This window comes from Pogoniulus pusillus, chromosome 25 (assembly GCF_015220805.1).
Source record: "Pogoniulus pusillus isolate bPogPus1 chromosome 25, bPogPus1.pri, whole genome shotgun sequence".
NCBI lineage: Eukaryota > Metazoa > Chordata > Aves > Piciformes > Lybiidae > Pogoniulus > Pogoniulus pusillus.
Window position 1 is genome coordinate 11,395,787 of NC_087288.1, and position 22,581 is coordinate 11,418,367.

At 44.0% G+C, this 22,581-nt stretch overlaps 1 protein-coding gene across 3 annotated transcripts in view; it reads right to left on the reverse strand.

Moving 5' to 3' along the window:
- The window catches only part of KCNH1 (potassium voltage-gated channel subfamily H member 1), a 183,025-nt gene that overhangs the window by 137,122 nt on the left and 23,322 nt on the right, over window positions 1-22,581 (reverse strand). For all 3 annotated transcript variants that reach the window (XR_010307047.1, XR_010307046.1, XM_064164431.1), the window contains exon 4: window positions 13,552-13,680. Coding sequence is in view for 1 of the 3 variants with exons in the window: in XM_064164431.1 (XP_064020501.1) it covers window positions 13,552-13,680 (129 nt within the window). In the remaining 2 variants the exon portion in view is untranslated. The remainder of the gene's footprint in view (window positions 1-13,551; window positions 13,681-22,581) is intronic.

A 22,581-nucleotide genomic window follows, 5' to 3' on the forward strand; every position in this document is an offset into this window, starting at 1 on the left:
TTCAATGGCTCTACAAGACCACAGTGACTGCAGTGACTTTGTGTTCAATGGCTCTACAAGACCACAGTGACTGCAGTGACTTTGTGTTCAATGGCTCTACAAGACTGCAGTGACTTTGTGTTCAATAGCTCTACAAGACTGCAGTGACTGCAGTGACTTTGTGTTCAATGGCTCTACAAGACTGCAGTGGCTTTGTATTCAATGGCTCTACAAGACTGCTGTTACATGAACTGCATCTTTTGAAAGGATGAATGTCTACTTCACAATCATGTCTTTAATCCAGTGGCCAGACTTGGATCTCACAGCACCGCAGGAAACACTCCAGACAAATCACAATGAAAATTAGAGTCGCCTGTAACAGAAGTGACTCAGGCCTCAGATGTCTAATGGATAGATCCAGCATAAGGAGAGAAATATACATAAGACAATAAAAAAAGCTGAGCAGACAAAGCAAAACCAAATCATTAATTTTATTTCCTCTGAACAAAAGTGAGAAAAACACAACCAGATTTTCTCAAACTCTAATAAAACATTTAGCAGGCTCTGGGAGAGGGCACGTGCTGAATTTTGATTTGGAATATTTTCTATAGCAATTTCAAATCTCCCTCAAAATAGAAGACTTTGAATGACAGCCACAAGAGCTAGTCGCAACCACAGCCTCAATGAGAGTACTTAGCCATAACAGAGTCAGCTGGAGTATATGTCTGGATGGTTTTGGTACCCTGAGAGCATTACTACATTTAGTCCCAGTTTGGAAAAATGCTAGCAGCACCTGTGAACTCTCGAGCAGTTTTGCTTCCTACTCCAATTGAGAATGTTCAGCACTTTGCAGATTCAGGTTTTGATGAGAACCTGGTTCTGGAAGAGGTTTCCTTATTGTGTCTTTCATACAAAGAGTAATTACACTCTCAGCCATGACTCTGAAATTTAGTCTGAAAGTGTTCCATGTCCTGTTCTGGGCTCCTGAGTTCAAGAGAGATGTTGAAGTACTGGAAGGTGTCCACAGGAGGGCGCCAAAGCTGGTGAGGGGCCTGGAGCACAGCCCTGTGAGGAGAGGCTGAGGGAGCTGGGGGTGTGCAGCCTGCAGAAGAGGAGGCTCAGGGCAGACCTCATTGCTGTCTACAACTACCTGAAGAGAGACTGTAGCCAGGTGTGGGTTGATCTCTTTTCCCAGGCACTCAGCAACAGAAAAAGAGGACACAGTCTCAAGTTGTGCCAGGGGAGGTCTAGGCTGGATGTTAGGAGGAAGTTTTTCATGGAGAGTGATTTGCATTGGAATGGGCTGCCCAGAGAGGTGGTGGAGTTGCCACCCCTAGAAGTGTTGAAGCAAAACCTGGATGAGGCACTTAGTGCCATGGTCTGCTTAATTAGCTAGGGCTGGGTGCTAGGTTGGACTGGATGATCTTGGAGGTCTCTTCCAGCCTGATTGATTCTATGATTCTATGACAAGTAGAGGAGTATGAGTAGTTAAGATACTGCTCAGTAGTTTGAACATATCCTTGCTTGGCATCTCAATTTGATAGTCTGCAGGAAAATGTGGTAATCTGAGAGGTGATCACAAAAGATTAAAAAATGATGTGGATCTGTTACTGAGCAAGACCTTCCAGGGCAGACCTGAAAGAGAGTTTAACATTTTCTCCTTCACAAATATGCAAAATGGGATATTTATCAAGGGGAAGGACCAAATTCATCAGGCCTCTCCACAATCAAGAATAAAACTGATCGTTTCCTTATGCCTTAAAGAACAAGAGGGTTAATTACCAGCCAAATTGAGAGATACCCAACATTTTCAGGCAGGATTCAGCAACAAGCAGACTCAATGATTTCCACCTAGGAAGACAAATCTTTCCTGAAAAATCCATATAAGATTAGCTACTATACTACAGGACTCATTCTCTGAGAAATCAGTCAATGTGACAGAACCTTAAGCTAGGTCTGCTTGTATTTGGTAAAGACCTGAGCCAAGTACTTGATTTCTCAAAACACATTTCCACAGGTGGTAGGGGTTTAAAGGTGCTTTTATAAAGAATATTCCTTCTCTACTTTACATGAAAAATGCAGAGTCCTGCACTTGGGTCCAAATAACCTCTTGAAACTCTACAGCCTTATGGAAGAGTGGCTGGAAAGCTGCTGGCAGAAAAAGACCTCAGGTGTGCTGATGTCTGAGTATGAGCCAGCACTGTGCCCAGGTAGCCATGAAGGCCAACAGCATCCTGGTCCATACCAGAAACAGCTAAGAAAGTGACCGAACCTTTGTACTTGGCCCTGGTGAGGCCACACCTCAAATTCCGGGTTCAGTTTTGGGGCCCTCATTTCAAGAAGAACATTGAAGTGCTGGAGCATATCCAAAGAACAGCAGTGAAGCTGAAGAAGGGTCTAAGGAACAAATTTTATGAGAAGTGGCTGAGGGAACTGGGATTGTCCATCCTGGAGAAAAGGAGGCTCAAGGGAGACCTTATTGCTCTCTCAAACCATGGCTGAGTTGAAACCTGATGTTCAAATGGAAAGGTAAGATGGGACTACACAGCAAATGGAAGAAGGGACAGGCAGCCTGGGAAGGGTATAGGGACATTGCCTGGTTGTGTAGGGACAAGGTCAAGGAGGCCAAGATGCAGATAGAACTGAACTTGGCAAGGGATGCAAAGAAAAACAAGAAAGGCTTCTGCAGATATTTAAACCAGAAAAGGAAGGTCAAAGAAAGTGTATCCCCCACAATGAGCAACATTGGGGAACTAATGACAATGACAAAGGAGAAAGCTGAGATTCTCAATGACCTTTTCCCCTCAGTCTTCACTGGCAACCCCTCTCCTCATGGCCCTCATGTTGATGGCCCAGAAGGCAGAGACCAGGGAGACAAAGTCCCCCCAACAAGACAAGGTTTGTCACCATCTGAGAAACCTGAGGATGTACCAGCCCATGAGATCTGATGAGGCACATCCCAGAGTCCTGACAAAATTAGCTGATGTAGTTGCAAAGCCACTTTCCATGATATTTGACAAGTCCTGGCAGTCAGGTGAAGTCCCTGAGGACTGGAAGAAAGGAATCATTGCATCCATTTTGAAAAAGGATGGGAAGTACTGACCTGCCTGCCTCACCTCAGTGCCTAGGAAGATCATGGAACAGGTCCTCCTAGAAGCCATACAAAGGCACACAGAGGACAGGGAGGTGGTTCAAGACAGCCAGCAGGGCTTTACTAGGGACAATTCCTGCCTGATCAACCTAGTGGCTTTCTACGACAAAGTGACTATGTCAGTAGACAAGGGACAACCTATGGATGTGATCTATCTGGACTTCTGCAAGGCTTTTAGCATGGTCCCCCACAACATCCTACTCGACAAGTTGGAGAGATATGGATTTAATGGGTAGCCTGCTCAGAGGATAAGGAATTGGCTGGCTGTTTGCATCCAGAGATACCCTCTCAACAGCTTGAAGTCCAGATGGAGAGCAGTGATGAGAGGTCCCTCAGGGGTCAGTACTGGGACCTGTACTGTTTAATATTTTTATCAGCACTATAGACAGTGAGATTGAGTGTATCATCAGCAAGTTTGCAGATGGCACCAAGCTGAGTGGTGCTGTCAATATGCCAGAAAGACAGGATGGCATCCAGAGGGACCTGGACAAGCTGGAGAGGTGAGCCCAGGTCAACCTCATAACATTCAACAAGACCAAGTGCAGGATTCTGCACCTAAGTCAGAACAATTCTCACTACCAATACAGGCTGGGGGACGAAGTAATAGAAAGCAGCCCTGCAGAAATGGACTTAGGAGTGCTGATGGACAAAAAGCTGGATGTGAATAGACAGTGTGCACTTGTGGCCCAGAAGACCAATCACATCCTGGACTTCACCAAAAGAAGCATGGCCAGCAGATCCAGCTGACACTTTGCTCTGGTGAGACCTAACCTGGAGTACCAAGCTCTGCAGCCCTTCATACAGGAAGGACATGGACCTGATGGAGCAGGTCCAGAGGAGGGCCATGAAAATAGTCAGGGGATTGGAATGCCTCCCCTATGAAGACAGGCTGAGTGAGCTGGGGCTGTTCTGCCTGCAGAAGAGAAGGCTCCAGGGAGACCTAACAACAACCTTCAAGTACCTGAATGGGGTCTATAAGAAGGCTGGAGAGAGACTGTTTACAAAGGCCTGTAGTGTTAGGACAAGGAGTGGTGGTTTCAAACCAGAGAAAAGTACCTTTAGAGTGGGTGCAATGAACAAGTTCTTTACCATGAGGGTGGTGGAACACCAGAACAGGTTGCCCAAGGAGGTGACTGAGGCCTCATCCCTGGAGAAATTCAAGGTGAGGCTCAACAGGACTCCTGGTGGCCTGACCTAGTTGAGGATGCCCCTGCTTACTACAGAGGGGGTTGGACTAGAAGACCTTTGGAGGCCCCTTTCAACCCAAAGCATTCTATGACTCTGTGTGCCAGGAGGACTCAAACGGCTGCCGCAGGCTGCAGCCCTGCGCCGGGGCACGGCCGCCGCTGCAGTCCCGGCGCTGGCCACGGTGCTGAAGCGCAGGGCGCGCCGGGGGCAGCCCACAGGGGCGTCCGCCAGGGCAGCCCCGACAGCAGAGCGGCAAGAGAGTGGGAGATTCACAAGGGAGCTCGGCGTCTGCCTCCCTCACCCTGCTAAACCACAATTTCTAGCTATGAATGCCAAGCACATTCAGAAACCTCTCCCCAAGAGTCACAGAACCATAGAATGAACCAGGTTGGAAGAGACCTCCAAGCTCATCCAGTCCAACCTAGCACCCAGCCCTAGACAATCAACTACACCATGGCACTAAGTGCCCCAGCCAGGCTTGGCTTCAACACCTCCAGCCACACAGACTCCACCACCTCCCTGGGCAGCCCATTCCAATGCCAATCACTCTCTCTCCATGAAAAACCTCCTCCTAACATCCAGCCTAGACCTCTCCTGGCACAACTGCAGACTGTGTCCCCTTGTTCTGTTGCTGAGTGCCTGGGAAAAGAGACCAGTCCCACCTGGCTACAGCCTCCCTTCAGGTAGTTGTAGACAGCAATGAGCTCTTCCCTGAGCCTCCTCTTCTGCAGGCTGCACACCCCCAGCTCCCTCAGCCTCTCCTCACAGGGCTGTGCTCCAGGCCCCTCACCAGCTTTGGCGCCCTCCTGTGGACACCTTCCAGTACCTCAACATCTCTCTTGAACTCAGGAGCCCAGAACTGGACACAGCACTCAAGGTTTCCTTTTGAAAGGTACATCTTAACCTATTCTACTACCCTCAGCACTCCTCAGCACATTCACTGCCCCACATGCTGCAAGCCTCATTTGTGGGTGCCTAAATGATAAGTGAAAGAACTGCTCCCATGAACATGAGACTTCTCACCACATACTTCAAACTCTGATCTGAAAACATAACTGTTATAGGCAAGATACTTCTTTGACTTGCCTTTCCAAACCACCACTGGTCTGAAAATGGCAGGCTGGAAGTACAGCCTCTAACTCTTTCCATCCATGGAGTAGAGCACATGCAGCCCAATGTGGAGTTGCAGATGCCAGCAAGTTAATATGCTTAAAACCAAGCACTGAACCACTGTGCAAATGTGCCATGTGTACGAATCTCATCTTCAGGGCAGAACATTCTCCCCTTTACACTGCATTTTGTTGTTGTTGTTGTTATTGCTTTTGGGTTGTAGGGTGGATTTTTTTTTTCAGTGGGGACAGTTATTTTTTTTCAATTGTTGATTTCCTGAAATGAAGATAAAAAATGTGGGAATTTCAAAGTATAACAATAATAGGCCCTCATCTTATGAAAAAGAGAGAGAATGCCACTGTTAATCCTGTTGAATGGTAACTTCTCCAATACTGCTTGAAAAGACAGCATTACCTGTTGAATTTACTGCTATTTTTTTCCAGAAGCCTAGGAACAGACACAGCTGACAGAGCATCAAATATTTATTCAGTGAAGACAGGTCAAATAATGGATTTAAGCCACAGGAGAGACCATAAACATTAAATTGTAGGGAGCTGATTACAGGAAGAAAATGGACTTCACCAAGACTCTTGAAAACTAGGTTTCAGAATGGTCTATGAATATATTGATGTTAGTGCTGCCAGGACAGAGTAACCAGATGATATGGATTAGGACTTCTCTTTCACCACAAGCAGTTATCATATGCCTACAGCCACTCTTTTCCTCTAGAAATAGGGAAAATCTTAAAAGAATTGAAATCTAATGACCCTAGGTGATTTTCATACAGGCATATATATTCTTCAGACATGTGCTCACCTCATAAACAGCTTAGAATTCATGAACCAAACATAAAACTGGATGCCAGCCCCATGGTTGTGCTTGTCTGTGCCTGTGTCTTGGACTCTAAACAATTTTTATCAGTGTTTGGTCTCCTTTTTCAGTTCTGCAGAAAAACATTGTGCAGGGACAAAGCAATGACAGTAAAACATCTCCAGCTTCAAAAGCCTTCCAGATCAACAGCACTGATTTCAGTTGTCCTGTGTTCCACAATGCTCTTTCAGTTTTCCACCATTTTGGAACAAAAAGCTGAATAGAAACTGCTTTTGAAAATCCCCAAGAAGACAAGATACCTAAAACAGGGACAAAAGCTGTCCTCTCAGCTTTGTTTCATGGAGAAATATGGCACTGAAATATACCTTTGTGGTGCTATGTTTAACATCAATACAACAGTGTGGCCAGCAGGACAAGGGAGGTTATTCTGCTCCTGTACTCAGCACTGGTCAGGCCACACCTTGAGTGCTGTGTCCAGTTCTGGGCTCCTCAAATCAAGAGATGTTGAGGTACTGGAAGGTGTCCAGAGAAGGGTGACAAAGCTGTTGAGGGGCCTGGAGCACAGCCCTGTGAGCAGAGGCTGAGGGAGCTGGGGATGTGCAGCCTGCAGAAGAGGAGGCTCAGGGCAGAGCTCATTGCTGTCTACAACTACCTGAAAGGAGGCTGTAGCTAGGTGGGGATGGTCTTCTCTGCCAAGCAACCAGCAACAGAAGAAGGGGACACAGGGTCAAGTTGTGCCAGGGGAGGTCTAGGCTGGATGTTAGGAGGAAGTTGTTGCCAGAGAGAGTGATTGGCATTGGAATGGGCTGCCCAGGGAGGTGGTGGAGTCGCTGTCCCTGGAGGTGTTCAAGCAAAGCCTGGATGGGGCACTTAGTGCCATGGTGCTAGGTTGGCCTGGATGAGGTTGGAGGTCTCTTCCAATCTGGTTGATTCTATTATTCTTTAAGGAATGAAGAGGTATTTAACAATGCTCTGAAGCTGAAGAAACTATTTTTCCCTGTGTTTTGAGGTGACCATGATCAGTTGGTACTCAATACACGACAACATTTATTACTTATCTGTAGGTAATTATTTCCTTCCTACACTCTCCTCAGTTTGGCCATGATGATTCATAAACTAAAGCACTAGAAGCTGTGGCAGTTACAGAACTCTTATTATCAGCTTGCTGATCCATGACTTGTATAGTCCCTAGAGTCAGAAGAAGGAAGCACTGCCTGATAGAGAATAAGCTCATTTGGTCACGGGTCTATCGTTCACACACCACTGTGTAAATGTGTGTAGGTTAGGACTATAACAGTCCTTGCCTCCACTCAAACCACCTTTGTTTTATTACACATCATAGTTCCCTGCTTATAGCAATCACATCTCTCTACATTCTTAATGCTCCTTCCCTTTGAAACTTCATGGCTAAAACAGCCTCATTTTTCCAGCTGGACTGAGAAAGCATACCAAAGGTTTTTGTTTTTTGTTTTTTTTTTTTTAATATACTCACCACTTCCCTTTCATTTGTTTCTTGTTTTAAGAAAACATTTCATCTAGATGAAAGTAGAGTGTAACTTAATCAAAATATTTCAAACACTGGCTCTGCTCAGATAAATACATCTTCGAAAACAGAACAAAAAATTAGACAGCAACTCGCAAAACCTCCACAACAGAAAAAGGAAAAAAAGAGGGGAGAAAAGAACAAAACATAAAATAAAGGGGAAGGGAGGGAAGAAAGGGGAAGGGAGGGAAGAAAGGGGAAGGGAGGGAAGAAAGGGGAAGGGAGGGAAGAAAGGGGAAGGGAGGGAAGAAAGGGGAAGGGAGGGAAGAAAGGGGAAGGGAGGGAAGAAAGGGGAAGGGAGGGAAGAAAGGGGAAGGGAGGGAAGAAAGGGGAAGGGAGGGAAGAAAGGGGAAGGGAGGGAAGAAAGGGGAAGGGAGGGAAGAAAGGGGAAGGGAGGGAAGAAAGGGGAAGGGAAGAAAGGAAGAGGAAGGGAAGAAAGGAAGGAAGAGGAAGGAAAGGAAAGAAAGAAAACAAACCAACAAAAAAAAAATGAAAGAAAAGAAGGAAAGGAAGGAAAAGAAAGGGAAATGCTTGGAGTTTTCCCTGAATTAAGATTAAGGAGGCAATGAAAATATGTTTTGTGCAGCCCTAGTTGTGATGCATAGGATAACTCAGCTGCAAAATGAAATAAAGCTCCTTCTGCAGATAATGATGATTGCTGCAAAACACAGGAGGTTACCCTAGCCAGCAGGCTAATAAACGTTCTCCTGCATGACTCAGTGATGTTAAATTTTATCGCTTTTAAAATAAAAATAAAGTATCAAAAATAAAAATTGAGATCCAAAGCATTAATTTCCAAACTTCTATAAAGCAGCAGAGGGGCATCTGAATATAGAATCATAGAATCACAGAATCAGTCAGGGTTGGAAGGGACCACAAGAATCATCTAGTTCCAACCCCCCTGCCATGGGCAGGGACACCCTACCCTAGAACAGACTGACCACAGCTTCGTCCAGCCTGGCCTTAAACACCTCCAGAGATGGAGCCTCAACCACCTATGTCCATGTTGTATCCATATATGCAAAACCTGTTCAGGCAACCCTTTTTTTTTTACTAGCTGCTAAGAGTGCAGGCACAGATCCTATTTGTCTGCACATATTATTGTTTTCATTAAGTGATGTATTGTGCTTCGTACGCTGTTCTCAAACATCTCATACTTCGTGTGTTATGTCTCAAATCAAAACCGACATATACACACAAAATATAGTACATACTTCAAAATTCAGCTAAGAAGGTGACCTATCACTTCATAATCCAAATTTAGCTCTGCTATAGTTTGATTTTGCCTACTCCTGCTCAATTAAATCTATTTTCCCCTGATCTTTCAAGGGGCAAACGTACAGGGAAGAGTCAAAGAGGCTGATTTAAAGTATTACACCATCAACACCACTGACACCATTTTTAACTTGTTTTCTTTTTTACAATACAATATTTTTAAAGCTGCTGCATTTAAAATAAAATGTACTTAACTTCCAGAGCAATCATAAAATAAACACCTTCTAAATTATCTGAATGAATTAACAAAGACTACATAGAATGGTCTAGGTTGGAAAGGATCTCAAGGATCATCTAGCTCTAACCTCCCACTGTAAGCAGGGACACCTCCCACTAGAACAGGTCGCTCAAGGCTTCATCCAACCTGGCCTTGAACACCTCCAGGGAGGGAGCAGCCACAACCTCCCTGGGCAACCTGTGCCAGTGTCTCACCACCCTCACTGCAAAGAACCCTTTCCTAACATCTACTTTGAATCTCCCCTCTGCCATTCCCCCTTGTCCTGTCATTACAAGACCTTGTCAATAGTGCCTCCCCAGCCTTCCTGTAGCCCCCTTCAGATACTGGAAGGCCACTACAAGGTGTCCTTAAATCCTTCTCTTCTCCAGACTGCAGAGCCCCAACTCTTGTAACCTGTCCTCATAGCAGAGGTGCTCCAGCCCTCTAATCATCTTCCTGGCCCTCCTCTGGACTGAGTCCAACATGCAGAAGTCTGCTTTTTACATGACTTCAGAAAGATTTGTTCCATATATCCCAATGTCTGATATTATTAAAAAAAATTACATGGATAAAAATTACATTAATGAAAAATGGTACTGAGACCTTCCAGTCTCTAAGTCACCTTCAGATAAAAGATGCCTATTCATTTCTGTGTACAAGTCAAACACGTGCCAATAAAGCTCAATGCTTTTCACTCCAGGAGTCACTACAACGTTTGTAGATGAACAATCCTGTTTGAAATAGCCATCAGGTGAAAGACAAATAAGATATCCCACAGTTAAGCAAGTTTAGCCTGACAGAGTAGTTGCTCCTTAAATTGATTGTGTACTACATGATGTTTTTCTCCACATAGACAGACACTGATTTTGAAGAACTGAAATACTTCAGACTATGCAACTCTGCAAATAGCATTTAGGTTAATAAAATATCTGTGTTTGCAGGCAGCCTACTACGTATTGAGTGGTCATATGCACAGGAAATCTATTTCACATGTAAACTTAATAAAGGAAAAAATAGTTAATGAAAGCTGACTGAAGGTGAAGGATGAAAAAAACCAACTGATTTATCAATCCATTTTCACTTGGTTCAAGTAAACTATTGAATATCTACGTTCGGAGGTTTGGGTTTTCAACTGAGCTTTCGTTAGGGTTTAGAGCGCCAGAAGGATTCCTATGAATAATTCCTATCCTTCAAAAGCAGACTACAAAATTCCTATGCAATGTCATACATAGTGCAAAGAAAAGGTCCTCTTCAAAGCTCAAGTCTGTTAAAGCAATGACTCTTCAAAGAAGCTAATGCAGTTTTACCTCTTTTAGATAATCCAAAAATGCTTTCCCACCCCCACAATGAATCCTAGAGCCCACTGCAGAAAATTGTTTGACACTCCATACCTGCCTTCTTCCCCACCCCCCTCACATTATGCAATTGCATTATGAGATCTAATATTAAATATATGATAATGCACATTAAAATCTTGAATTGTTTGACAAATCATCTCTTTGTTTCCAAGAAATTGCTCACCTAGCCATTAAGTGACTCATACAATATCACCTCCTGCAATGCATGCAAAAGAACTGCAAAGCTAACCTATAGCAAGTGACTTACAGAAGAAAGGCAGAGGGGATAAAATCAGAATTAGAATAGAATGTGCAGTTTCATTTAGGTCATGTTTGATTAGTGCATACAGCAACAGAGAACTCTTTACTGACATGAAACTGGTGCAATGTTATTAAGTTTAGGAGATTCCCACACAGTATTTGGAAAATTCGTTGAGCACATGAACCCTTCTGTTCATAAGGTTATAATACTCAGGGAAGGAGTAGGGACCTCTGGATAGGTGGCCCTCTCTGTACTCCTGTCAGTCATTTAACCAGTTTCTGTGGGACAGAGGAAGAAATTTTGCTTAGCATCTTACCTCCTCTTCAAGTTGGTGCCATATCAGTAGGTTATATTGCTTATACTATTAGATACAGATTGACTCTGATATGGGTCAAGAAATGGCCAGAGGGCTGGGCCCAGAGAGTGGTGGTGAATGGTGCCACATCCAGTTGGCAGCTGTCACTAGTGGTGTGCCTCAGGGATCAGTGCTGGTCACAGTCCTGTTAAATATTATTGATGAACTGGAGCAGGGGATGGAGTCCAGCATCAGTAAGTTTGCAGATGACACAGAGCTAGAAGCAGCTGTGGAGCTGTTGGAGGGTAGGAGAGCCCTGCAGAGGGACCTCGCCAGGCCGAATGGATGGACAGAGGCCAATGGGATGAGATTGAACAAGGCCAAGTGCAGGGTTCTACACTTTGGCCACAACAACCTCAAGCAGCACTACAGGCTGGGGACAGAGTGGCTGAGAGCAGCCAGGAAGAAAGGGACCTGGGGGTGCTGGTAGATAGTAGCTGAACATGAGCCAGAAGTGTGCCCAGGTGGGCAAGAAAGCCAACGACATCCTGGCCTGGCTCAGGAACAGTGTGGCCAGCAGGACAAGGGAGGTTATTCTGCCCCTGTACTCAGCACTGCTCAGGCCACACCTTGAGTGCTGTGTCCAGTTCTGGGCTCCTCAATTCAAGAGAGATGTTGAAGTACTGGAAGGTGTCCACAGGAGGGCGCCAAAGCTGGTGAGGGGCCTGGAGCACAGCCCTGTGAGGAGAGGCTGAGGGAGCTGGGGGTGTGCAGCCTGCAGAAGAGGAGGCTCAGGGCAGAGCTCATTGCTGTCCACAACTACCTGAAGGGAGGTTGCAGCCAGGTGGGGTTGGTCTCTTCTGCCAGGCAACCAGCAACAGAACAAGGAGACACAGTCTCAAGTTGTGCCAGGGGAGGTCTAGGCTGGATGTTAGGAAGAAGCTGTTGGCAGAGAGAGTGATTGGCATTGGAATGGGCTGCCCAGGGAGGTGGTGGAGTCACCATCCCTGGAGGTGTGCAGGAAAAGCCTGGATGAGGCACTTAGTGCCATGGTGTAGTTGACTGGATAGGGCTGGGTGCTAGGCTGATGATGATCTTGGAGGTCTCTTCCAACCTGGTTGATTCTGTGATGCAATGACAGTGCAGTTAGAAGCACCACAGTCACTGTAAGAACAGCAGAATTTCAAGACCCATCTCTGTTTTAAAAAAAAATAGCATTCCCTTCCTTCAACATACTTCCCCTTAGAACAGAAATGTTGCAGTGGTTCTTTGTGTGGAAAACAAACTCTTAAGAGTGGATATCACTGTGAAGAACCTTCTGTGAAAGCAAAGCAAGAAGACACAGCAAGCAACCCTGACTGAAAGCCCTGCTTACCTAACCCAATACAGAGAGCAAATAAACCATAGCCACCTTGACTGCATCCTGGTGATTTCACCTTATTGTCAGACCTCATCAGGGTACAACGAGGACCACTAGGCAGGAAAACACAAACGGTGCAGACCCAAGCTTTCTGGCAAGGCAGCTTTTTTACGTCTATTAAAGCAATGAAGCCTCAAACAAACACCATTAAAAGAGGAAAAGGAAACAAGCCACATATCCTGGAAGACAGTATGCTTGTCAAGGTTGTACTTCCTTTTTCATGGTAATAGTACCTTCCACTTTGAGAAACTATGTTTTTAAATAATAACATTTTGAGCTTAAATGTAAATCAGTTCACCTTCACAGCAAGTTTCCTGTTTAATTTAATACTACAAATATTATTAAATACTACAAAAATGCAAACAGGAGAACTTGTGACTGTTTTTTACCCCAGAAGACACAAGTCTGTAATTCTCCATATGGCTACAAACAATCTGTTTCTGACAGGACCTAAACCTGAGTGCAAGTTTATGCTGCTGTCACAGCCAGGTTTGCTTCCAGCTTTCCACGGTGGAACTCAGCAAAGGGTTAACAGCAAAACAAAGCAATGCTACTTCACTGGCCAGGACAGCTTAACATTGACTTATATGATGGGAATCTCTTCACAAACTGTACAGGACCCAAAGGCCCAGACATCAATGAGGCTGTTTAGCAAAGTTGTGAATTAATAATGAATTTTAAAGGAAGAGCAGCAGCTATTTGCAAAGTAAACCCTGGGCACTTCCTGAAGCACTTGGGGGTTTCATCCAGCACTGACCCTTTCCAGTGCAGGCCAGAGCAAATTTGCTTAAGAAACCAGTAAAAAAGCAGTTTCTGGAGGCATAGCTACAAGCTAATTTAATATCCATCTCTTTGACTTTGGTATTTAAAGGACTTCAGCTTGTTCAAGACCAGGGCAAACCAACAGAAGCAACACAAAAACATAATTGTGGCAAAGACAAACCTTTACATGAATCGTCCTCGATGGGCTGCTTGAAAGCTGTTATGTCATTGAAAGTGCAAAGAAATAAAACCACTTTATCCTGTTCATTTCGAATTGGAGCAATTTTCACAAAGAACCAGACAGGTGTCCCTGGAAACAAACACATCAAAAAGTTGGTCAGTGGTAGCAAGCAGAACAGTAGATGTGCTAGTTTAGATTGATGCATTTCAAAACCAGCCATCCGTAAATGCTACTTTCATGGCGAGGCTTTTGCAAGCCTCCATCAGCAAACATGGCAAAGCAACTGGTGCTGAGCATCAGTTAAGCTCTCTGCCTTGTACACTTCAGGATTAAAACCTGTTTCCCTACAAAGGGAATGCTTGAACTTACCAAGTACTTGGTGATCTCCTGGAACAGTCCCATATACGTGTGACAGCTGCACACAACAGGGTCTTGCTGGTTCTGTGCAGGACTTGAGAACATGCCAGCTGTGCACAGACCGTGACAACAATACAGAGTCTCAACTCAAGAGCATGACCACTTTGGGTGACCTTACAGTATTCTGCAAACAGGGAGCATCACTCTCTAACAACACCAGCCTACACCAGCTTCACAAGCCAGGCTTTGGTCTAGCCTGCAAATCCTCTCTTGAAATGGAAATCCTTTGTAAGCCACCTTTCAACTTGTCTTGTCCTAAGCCTGCTTACAATTACTCCAGTGCAAATGTAAGACTCCACTGAATTCAAGAGAGAAACAAGCTATCAGCACCAGACCAGGGGCTGGAGATGGACGTAAATTGTACTGCAAAAACCCCTACTTTTCTGACTACTGTATTAAACTACTAATGAAAATTGCTGAAGATATTAGAACCTGCACATAACAGAAAAAAATTAACCCAGATAATAGAATCATAGAATGGTTTAGGTTGGAAGGGATCTCAAGGATCATCCAGCTCCAATCCTCTGCCATAGGCAGGGACACCTCCCACTAGAACAGGTCGCTCAAGGCTTCATCCAACCTGGCCTTAAACACCTCCAGGGAGGGAGCAGCCACAACCTCCCTGGGCAACCTGTGCCAGTGTCTCACCACCCTCACTGCAAAGAACCCTTTCCTAACATCTACTTTGAATCTCCCCTCTGCCAGTTTAAGCCCATTACTCCTCATCCTGTCATTACAAGACCTTGTCAATAGTCCCTCCCCAGCCTTCCTGTTGGCCCCCTTCACATACTGGAAGGCCACTATAAGGTCTCCTCAAAGCCTTCTCCAGGCTGCAGAGCCCCAACTCTTGTAGCCTGTCCTCATAGCAGAGCTGCTGCAGCCCTCTGAGCATCTCTGTGGCCTCCTCTGGACTCACTCTAACTGTTGCATGTCCTTCTTGTGTTGGGGCGTCCAGAACTGCACACAGTACTCCAAGTGGGGTCTCAGGAGAGCAGAGTAAGTAATGACCCCTTCAGATGCTGCTGTCAGGTTTCCTTGACTCTCATCCACACAACATGTTGAGGAGAAAAACTGTCAGTCAACCTCCCCCTTCCTATATTCCTGGCAGTTCTGCTGAGGTTGCTAAAAAGACCCTAGTGACAGCAGTGAAGTGCCATGAACTAAGACCTTGTCTAGCACTCTCATTTCACAGGAGCCACTGGGCTAGGATCTGGTGATGTTTTGTGGTGTTTGACTGGAGAGCTCAGAACATCTCGGCAGTTGGCTCCTGCAGATCACAATGTGGCTTTCTCAAAGGCACCATTTTTCAGTTTGCAGTCTTAACTTGGGTCATGACAAGATGACTCCTTCTCTGACTGGAGACCCCAAAGACACCAGGCCCTTCAGTTATGAGGGGAAAAAAATCACCATTGCTTTCACAAGCGTAAGAAGAGACAGAGAAAGAATTCAGGCTCGCTTGCTCTGAGCAGCTTTTCTCAAACATCCCTTGTGAGCTCTGCTTGGTGAGAAGGTTCTACATGCAGAGAGCCAACATAAGACATAACAATCAACCAGATTTTGACCATCTGGAAAAGCCAGAAGAATCAGCAACATTCACATTTTTTGTTACTCATGTAAGAAAACCTATTTAAGACACAGTGATCTTAAAAGCCTATTTTCTTTCTTGATCACAGGACCCCTTCTCTAAGCTAGAGATCAGATTGTCTTCAGCCAAATTCCTTGATGCTCTTAACAGGAGTACTATACAGTAGATGCTCTTTTGATTTTAATATATATACTATTTTTATATAATAATTGCTTTTAACATTTTTATTTTACAATAGCAAGGGCCACCTGTGTTTGCTGACATCAAAAGGTTACAAGGAAGCCTGAGTAATACACAGGGTACTGTTCAGCAAAGCAAGCAAAGGCAGCTTTTTTCCCCAGCTACGCTTATACAACAGAGGTTATTGCTACCAGTGCCTCACCTGGCTGTTTCCCAGCCCCTGTGCTGGCCACAGAAAGGCAGGGCATTTCCAAGACACATGGAAAACTTCCATAAACAAAGTCCAATTCCTAAAATTCCCACTGTGCCTAGATAATACAGGCAGTTTCAAATCCTGGCTTAGATTTCATGCCATATGTACAGCCATCTCTATAAACAGCAGGGGATATGATGCACGGAGGCCTCTGCTCAAAAAGCAGAGAAATCCAGATGGAATCACTGATGGCCATTTCTATAGCATGGCAGAAAGCATTGGAGGGCCAATTCTTATTTTTGTCTTTTTTTCTTTTTTAAAGAGTTAGCATTCCTGAGCACCCCCTTTCAATAAAATATGAGCAAACGAAACTGCTAAATACAAGGAAATAGTCAAAGTAACTGTGAAAGTAAAGTCATCATTAACTTGCTAATGAGCTTAGAAGACACTGCCACAAAGGAGCCAAGAGCAATTTTCAAGACATGTGATGGTTTGGGAGTTCCCTGCCCCCCTACTCTTATGGAATCACTCAGACTAGACTCAGCTGAGCTGCAAGTTAAGGACTGAAGCTTTATATTCACAGCTTAGCACAATAAACAGGCAGGTATTTACAATATTGACAGCTATAGACAGAAATATACAAGTGAAAGGTAATACAGAAACACAGCAGCCCTCCCAGAATCCAGAGTCCCCAGGAGGGGCTCCCAACCACACTTCCACCTTTTTTCCACCCCTCTACCTTATCCCAGAGTATGCCTTATGTGCAAGGTGAGGTTGGAGGATCGGCAAGGGGGGTTAGAAAGCAGAAGGATTAGTTACACAGAAGAAGCCCAGGGAGAAAGCACAGGCTCCCAGAGACACACACACTCTGTCTTATCCATGTTTTGTGTTCTTGTTTTTATACATCTCAGCAGGCCCATGAGTGACATCACCATTGCTTTCTTTACACAGCCTACAATCTAATTTTTCTCACTAAAATATTCCATTTTGCCTTAAACTACCACACCCTTTACCCTATCCCAGGAGCTCTTAAAATTGCCTATCTCCATTTCTTCTTGCCAACTTGTTTCTCCCATCTTTACATGTGAACTCTTCTGAGGCTGATCAAATCCCTTTTTCTTGCTTTTACACAGACTTCTTGGTAACTAATTGCTTTCTATTTTACCCACCCTTCACTAACACTGCAACTTTTTAATCAGGCAGGATCTCTATCTACAGCATTGCTTTTTGATCTCCATCTCCATGTGCCTGCTTTTTTGATTAGGGATTATTTTTTTCACCCTCCCATAAACCATTTTGTATTGCTTTGCTCCTTCAAGCTACAACCCTTCTGCTGTGGGATGCTCACATTAACCTTCATAGCACTAAGGCTGAATTACATACTCAGCTTCATCTCTGCCTTCCAGAGCTATAAAAATGCATTACCCTGTGTTTAAAGATGCTGTACACATCACAGAAACAGAAAGGATGCAATTCACCCTCTTATTCTGGCTACTTGTCAGATGCATGCTATCATCTTCTCTTTATGATTATAGTATGATATGTTTCTGACAGATTTTCTTCTAATGTTCTGAATCTGGGAAGAGGAAAGACTTTTCCTGATAACTTGCAGAAGGCTGCTTCCAGGCAAGGAGCTTACTTTTATCAGCAGGGTTTTCACTTTCTGACTCCCACTCCTATGCTGCATTATTTATAGCATAAAGGAAAACAAAACATTGTTTTACCTAGAACCAAGTGTAGGTCTTAGTGATGTACCCCACAGGCAAAGAGAAAGAGCCAGATATCTTTGACAGCTAAAAGTAGGTGATTTTGATGACTGTCACTATTTGGGTACCCTTATAATTTCCAGTGTCAGAGTGCCACAAAGAGTGTGTATTCCAGGACAGAACATAAAATCAAGGTGGCACAGGTGGTCTGCACAAATCATCTTCCAATTTTGGATCTACAGAGTAACACAGCAACAGCAGAAATAAGTAGATGGGAATTTTTTTCCAGGACACTTATCTGCTTCCCAGGTATTATTCAGTGGTTTTCCCTGCAGTGTGTTCCCCACCATCCTGTCAGTCTCTTTTCTGAATGGGAAACAAGCAGGTTAAAAAAGTTAGCCATGAGGTGAGTGCTTGCAGTGCTGGGTTACGTGAACTTTCCACACTGCTCTGCCACCAGGAGCTCATTCATAGCAGAACTGTGACCTAAACTGTGGGAACACACTGAAAGGCTCTGCCAAGACATGGCTATGCTCAGCTTTTTTCTTCCATCCTCGTTTAATTATCAGAAGAATTTTATTTTTTAAACATTAAACAGTTTATTTAACTATTAAACAGGAAAGCACTAAGTATAAACCACTTATAAATCAGGTCGGAAACTAGAATTTCAGCCTCCAACAGACAGCCCTCATACTCGGTGTCAAAGCGGATGTCCCTGCTCAGCCAGACAGTCACTACTGGCAAGAAGCACAAACAAGGCCATTCTTACAACACAAAACTGATTGTTGGTTTCAGCCTATGGGTTATTAAGGCATTGAAACTGCAGCACATTTCAGAACTCTCCCAGCAAAACGAGAGTAACTTTCCCATACGCTCCCGGTTTTCATTGAAATACAGACGCACAAAACCTGTTTACTAAGTGTTTCCAACAATGTATCTGCTTTCATTTACATCCTGTGTTCAGCCTTGGCAAGCTCTCTGGCTGGTGAAGTTCAATGATAACGCCAATGCGCAAAGAAGTAAACACTCATGAGCCACGTTGGCTTCTGGTGGATTTGGAATCGAGAGGGAAAGAGCCCAGAGTCTGCCTAATGGCATAGAACTGGTCCTGCTAGAAAAGGGAACGTCACATCAAAACTCATAGAGCAATGTGAACAGCTGGGAAAAAACAAACATCTACAATGAACTTCTGCTAGTAGCCACAGAACCAGCTTCCCTCGTGGTATCAAAATCATCTATCTAATTCCACAATTAACAAATGCAGCTCCTAATACTCTTCACTGGCCTGAGCACAGTACTTAAAATGTTGCTTTAAAAGCAACACAATTTAAGAGCTATGACTCAAGTCCCAAGCCCTCACGGGGCTAATACAACGTAAATGCCTCTACAGTTTTTAATTTCCCATCTGTAACAAATATACTACTGTCTCTTCCCTCTCTTCTTTTCCTCTTCCCTCTCCTGCACATCTGTTGTGTATTTTAGCAGTGATATATTCACCCTCTTTCTGGGCAGGAACACCAGCATTTCACACGCTGTTTAATTTTGGTTGATTCCCTTCAGAAACTCTTACTGCATCCAAGTGAAAGATATATTAAAGGTCTACTCCAGTTTCTCTTCCTGAACATACTGATGACCTCTCCTTCAGAGCCTTGAGCTCTGTGGTAAAGGGTTGGACTTGATGATCTGTGAGGTCTCTTCCAACCCTGATGATACTATGATACTATGATAGTTTTGCCTCCTGTCAGAAAACAGAAGAAAGGCTCTAACAAAAACCAAAATCACTGTCCTAGTACGCCCTTTCCCCATACCGTGAAGCCTTGAAGCAAGAGGTCAGCTGTTCTTCCAAACTCCACGAAGCCCACTGTTTAAATAAAACTGCAATACTTTCTTTCCACAAACCAAGCCAACCACTGTTTATAAATACAACTAAAAACCCCTTGTTTTGACAATTTAGCTGGCATCATCACTGCCCTTACGGAAGGGGGCAAGTTTCCTCAGAGCAGCATAACCTCTGCATTGCTTGACAACATCCCAAATGGTCATCAGACAGGTACTGCCTTGAAGGTAAACAGGTGAGCAGTATGGAAGTGAAAAGGATAAAAGCACCTGCCACCTCTCCACCAATTACTACACACAGTGATGAAGACACTGGGACTTCAGTTACATAAACAGGCAGGCTGACCATCAGAACCACTCCAGTAAGGGGTTTCTCTTATGCCCAGGTACTCAGTAAGAAGTTGTTTCTCCCTACTGCACACAGACCAAACAGTTTGTCCAATCAGCCAACTAGCTGATGAGATGCGACCAGGTAAAGTTAGGCAAGTCAATATATTCACAGAGATGTTAGTTAGGAGCACAGAGGAGCCTATGACAGTTGATCACACAAGGCACAGAGCAAAAGTCATCCTGTAGGCTCTGCCTTCTAGCAGAGCGTGGACTGAACATGGTATGTAGCTCACCACTCTATGCCACCATTAATAGACCTTACAATACATTTCTAGCATTTTAAAAGCTGTTATCTTCATGTCTCCCACATCTGGTGCTGCTATGTTCTGGCAGCTAATGTTTCTAAAGGCCAGATCTTGGCATGCTAAGATAAGGAAAATCAATTTCAGTCCCAAATAGTGGTATCACCTCGCACAGGGGGTATCCTATGACACTGAAACAACACAGTAGGAGAAAGGTTCAGCACACAACCTTGTACTGCAGCAGTGTTGATATGGTTTGCCTGATTCTGAGTTCTCTGAAGAACAGAAAGTGAATATAAGGATGGGGAAGACACCAGAAAGCTTTGAAATCTTCTTTCCATTTACCTCAGATAAAATATTTAAGGATTACTACTGGGAAGTCTTACTCCTCTGTGTATGTTTGAGGAGATGACAGCAGGTCCTCCTTGACAATATATTTGAAGTTGACAAGATCAATGAGAATTACAAGGTTTATGAATCAAAAATACTTAGATTTGACCTTGCTGAAGGTAACTGAACTCATGCAGATGGATTTCAGAGAGACAAGACACAGGTGTGCATGCTGCTTGACAAATACAGAGCTAGGTTTCAAGGCTCAGGAGGATACATGCTGCTTTACTCCAATACCTTCTTTCCTGCTTCTGGTCCTATGAAACCATTTGGTTTAGTAGAGAGGTATAGCACACACAAATATAAATGTTTTTAACCAATAATAGTCATGAGATATTCTCTCTAGTTGTGCTCAACCACAGGTTTACCATCCTGAAATGAACTTTCCTCCCTATAAATTAGGATGGAGCTGCTTGTCTATTTTTTAATCACTGTAGAAAGCACTGGTCCCAAAGGTAAGTGCAAGCACAATCTGCCAAATCACTGTCTTGGGCTTATTTGTCATTCTTTGACATCTAAAAGCCTTTTAATATGTTGTGTGGGGATGGTGCTTGTGTTTAAAAAAGAAAAAAACCCAAGGAAACAAAACAAAAACCCCAGGCACATACTCATGGTATTACCATTTGCTAAACATTTAAGCAACCAGAAAACCAGAGAAGTGAACCCCAGCACAAATTGAAAGTGAAGCCCAGCTTTTGGGGCTCTCACCATAATATATGTACTCAAACAAAAGACACTGCTTATCCAAACCACTTGGCAGTGTGCAAATTAGTTACCTGCAGCTAACCCACCAGGCTGCTGCTATTTTACTGGACCCAAATGTAGAAAAACTCTGAGGGGAAAAATAAAAACCACAAAGAAAAAGAAAAGGAAAAGGAAAAGGAAAAGGTGCCATCCCTCTCTGCAGCACGGCAGTGGGAATGCCTTTGCTCAGACAGAACACTTGAAGACTCTTCAAAACTCTACATGCATTTTAGCTTTGAAGAGTTCAGCCCACTCCAGATATTTGTTCACAGAGGCAAATTAAGTACTGCATGGCAAAGGGGCAGGATTTCAAATGGGTACCACCTCCTCAGACGCAGACATTAGTCAGTAAACATAGACTTTTACCAAAATTTACTTCAGTGTATTTCAGCAATAATGGAAGCAAGTGCATCTATGCTTGTGCACTGCTTAAAACCCAGATTTATGCTCTAGATAGAAACCAGGTAATCAACATTCAAGTTTCATTTACTCAGCCTTTTTAATTTATGAGGTGGACCTCATAAAGCACAAAACACCTGTCCAAGTCTCTTCAGAGTTTAGACATTCAAGCTACTTCAGTACAGATAATCATAGAATGGTTTAGATTGGAAAGGACCTCAAGGATCATCCAGTTCCAATCCTCTGCCACAGGCAGGGACACCTCCCACTAGAACAGGTTGCTCAAGGCTTCATACAGCCTGGCCTTAAACACCTCCAGGAAGGGAGCAGCCACAACCTCCCTGGGCAACCTGTGCCAGTGTCTCACCACCCTCACAGCAAAGAACTTCTTCCTAACATCTACTTTGAATCTTCCCCCTACCAGTTTAAACCCATTCCCCCTTGTCCTGTCATTACAAGACCTTGTCAATAGTCCCTCCCCAGCCTTCCTATAGGCCCCCTTCAGATACTGGAAGACAGGATAGGACTAAGATTAGACATAAAATATTTACTAATATATTAGGTCATATCTTTCATTGTTATAATTAACATAGCTCCACTGATTTGTGTAAGAATTAGCAATGTTTTGATTTTCCTTTATAAAAATAAACCATACTTCCAGCATCACTGGACACTCACATCTAATCAAACAATGGAACTGATGCTCTCACATGAAATTAATGTCAACCCATCTGTTGTCTTTTTGCAGTCTAGATTAAAGAAAGCTTTCACTTGGCCTCCTTACAGGTTTGACCATGAATCTTAGAATCATAGAATCAGCCAGGGTTGGAAGGGACCACAAGGATCATCTAGTTCTAACCCCCCTGCCATGGGCAGGGACACTTCACACTAGATCAGGCTATCTAGAGCCTCATCTACCCTGGCTTTAAACACCTCTAGAGATGAGGC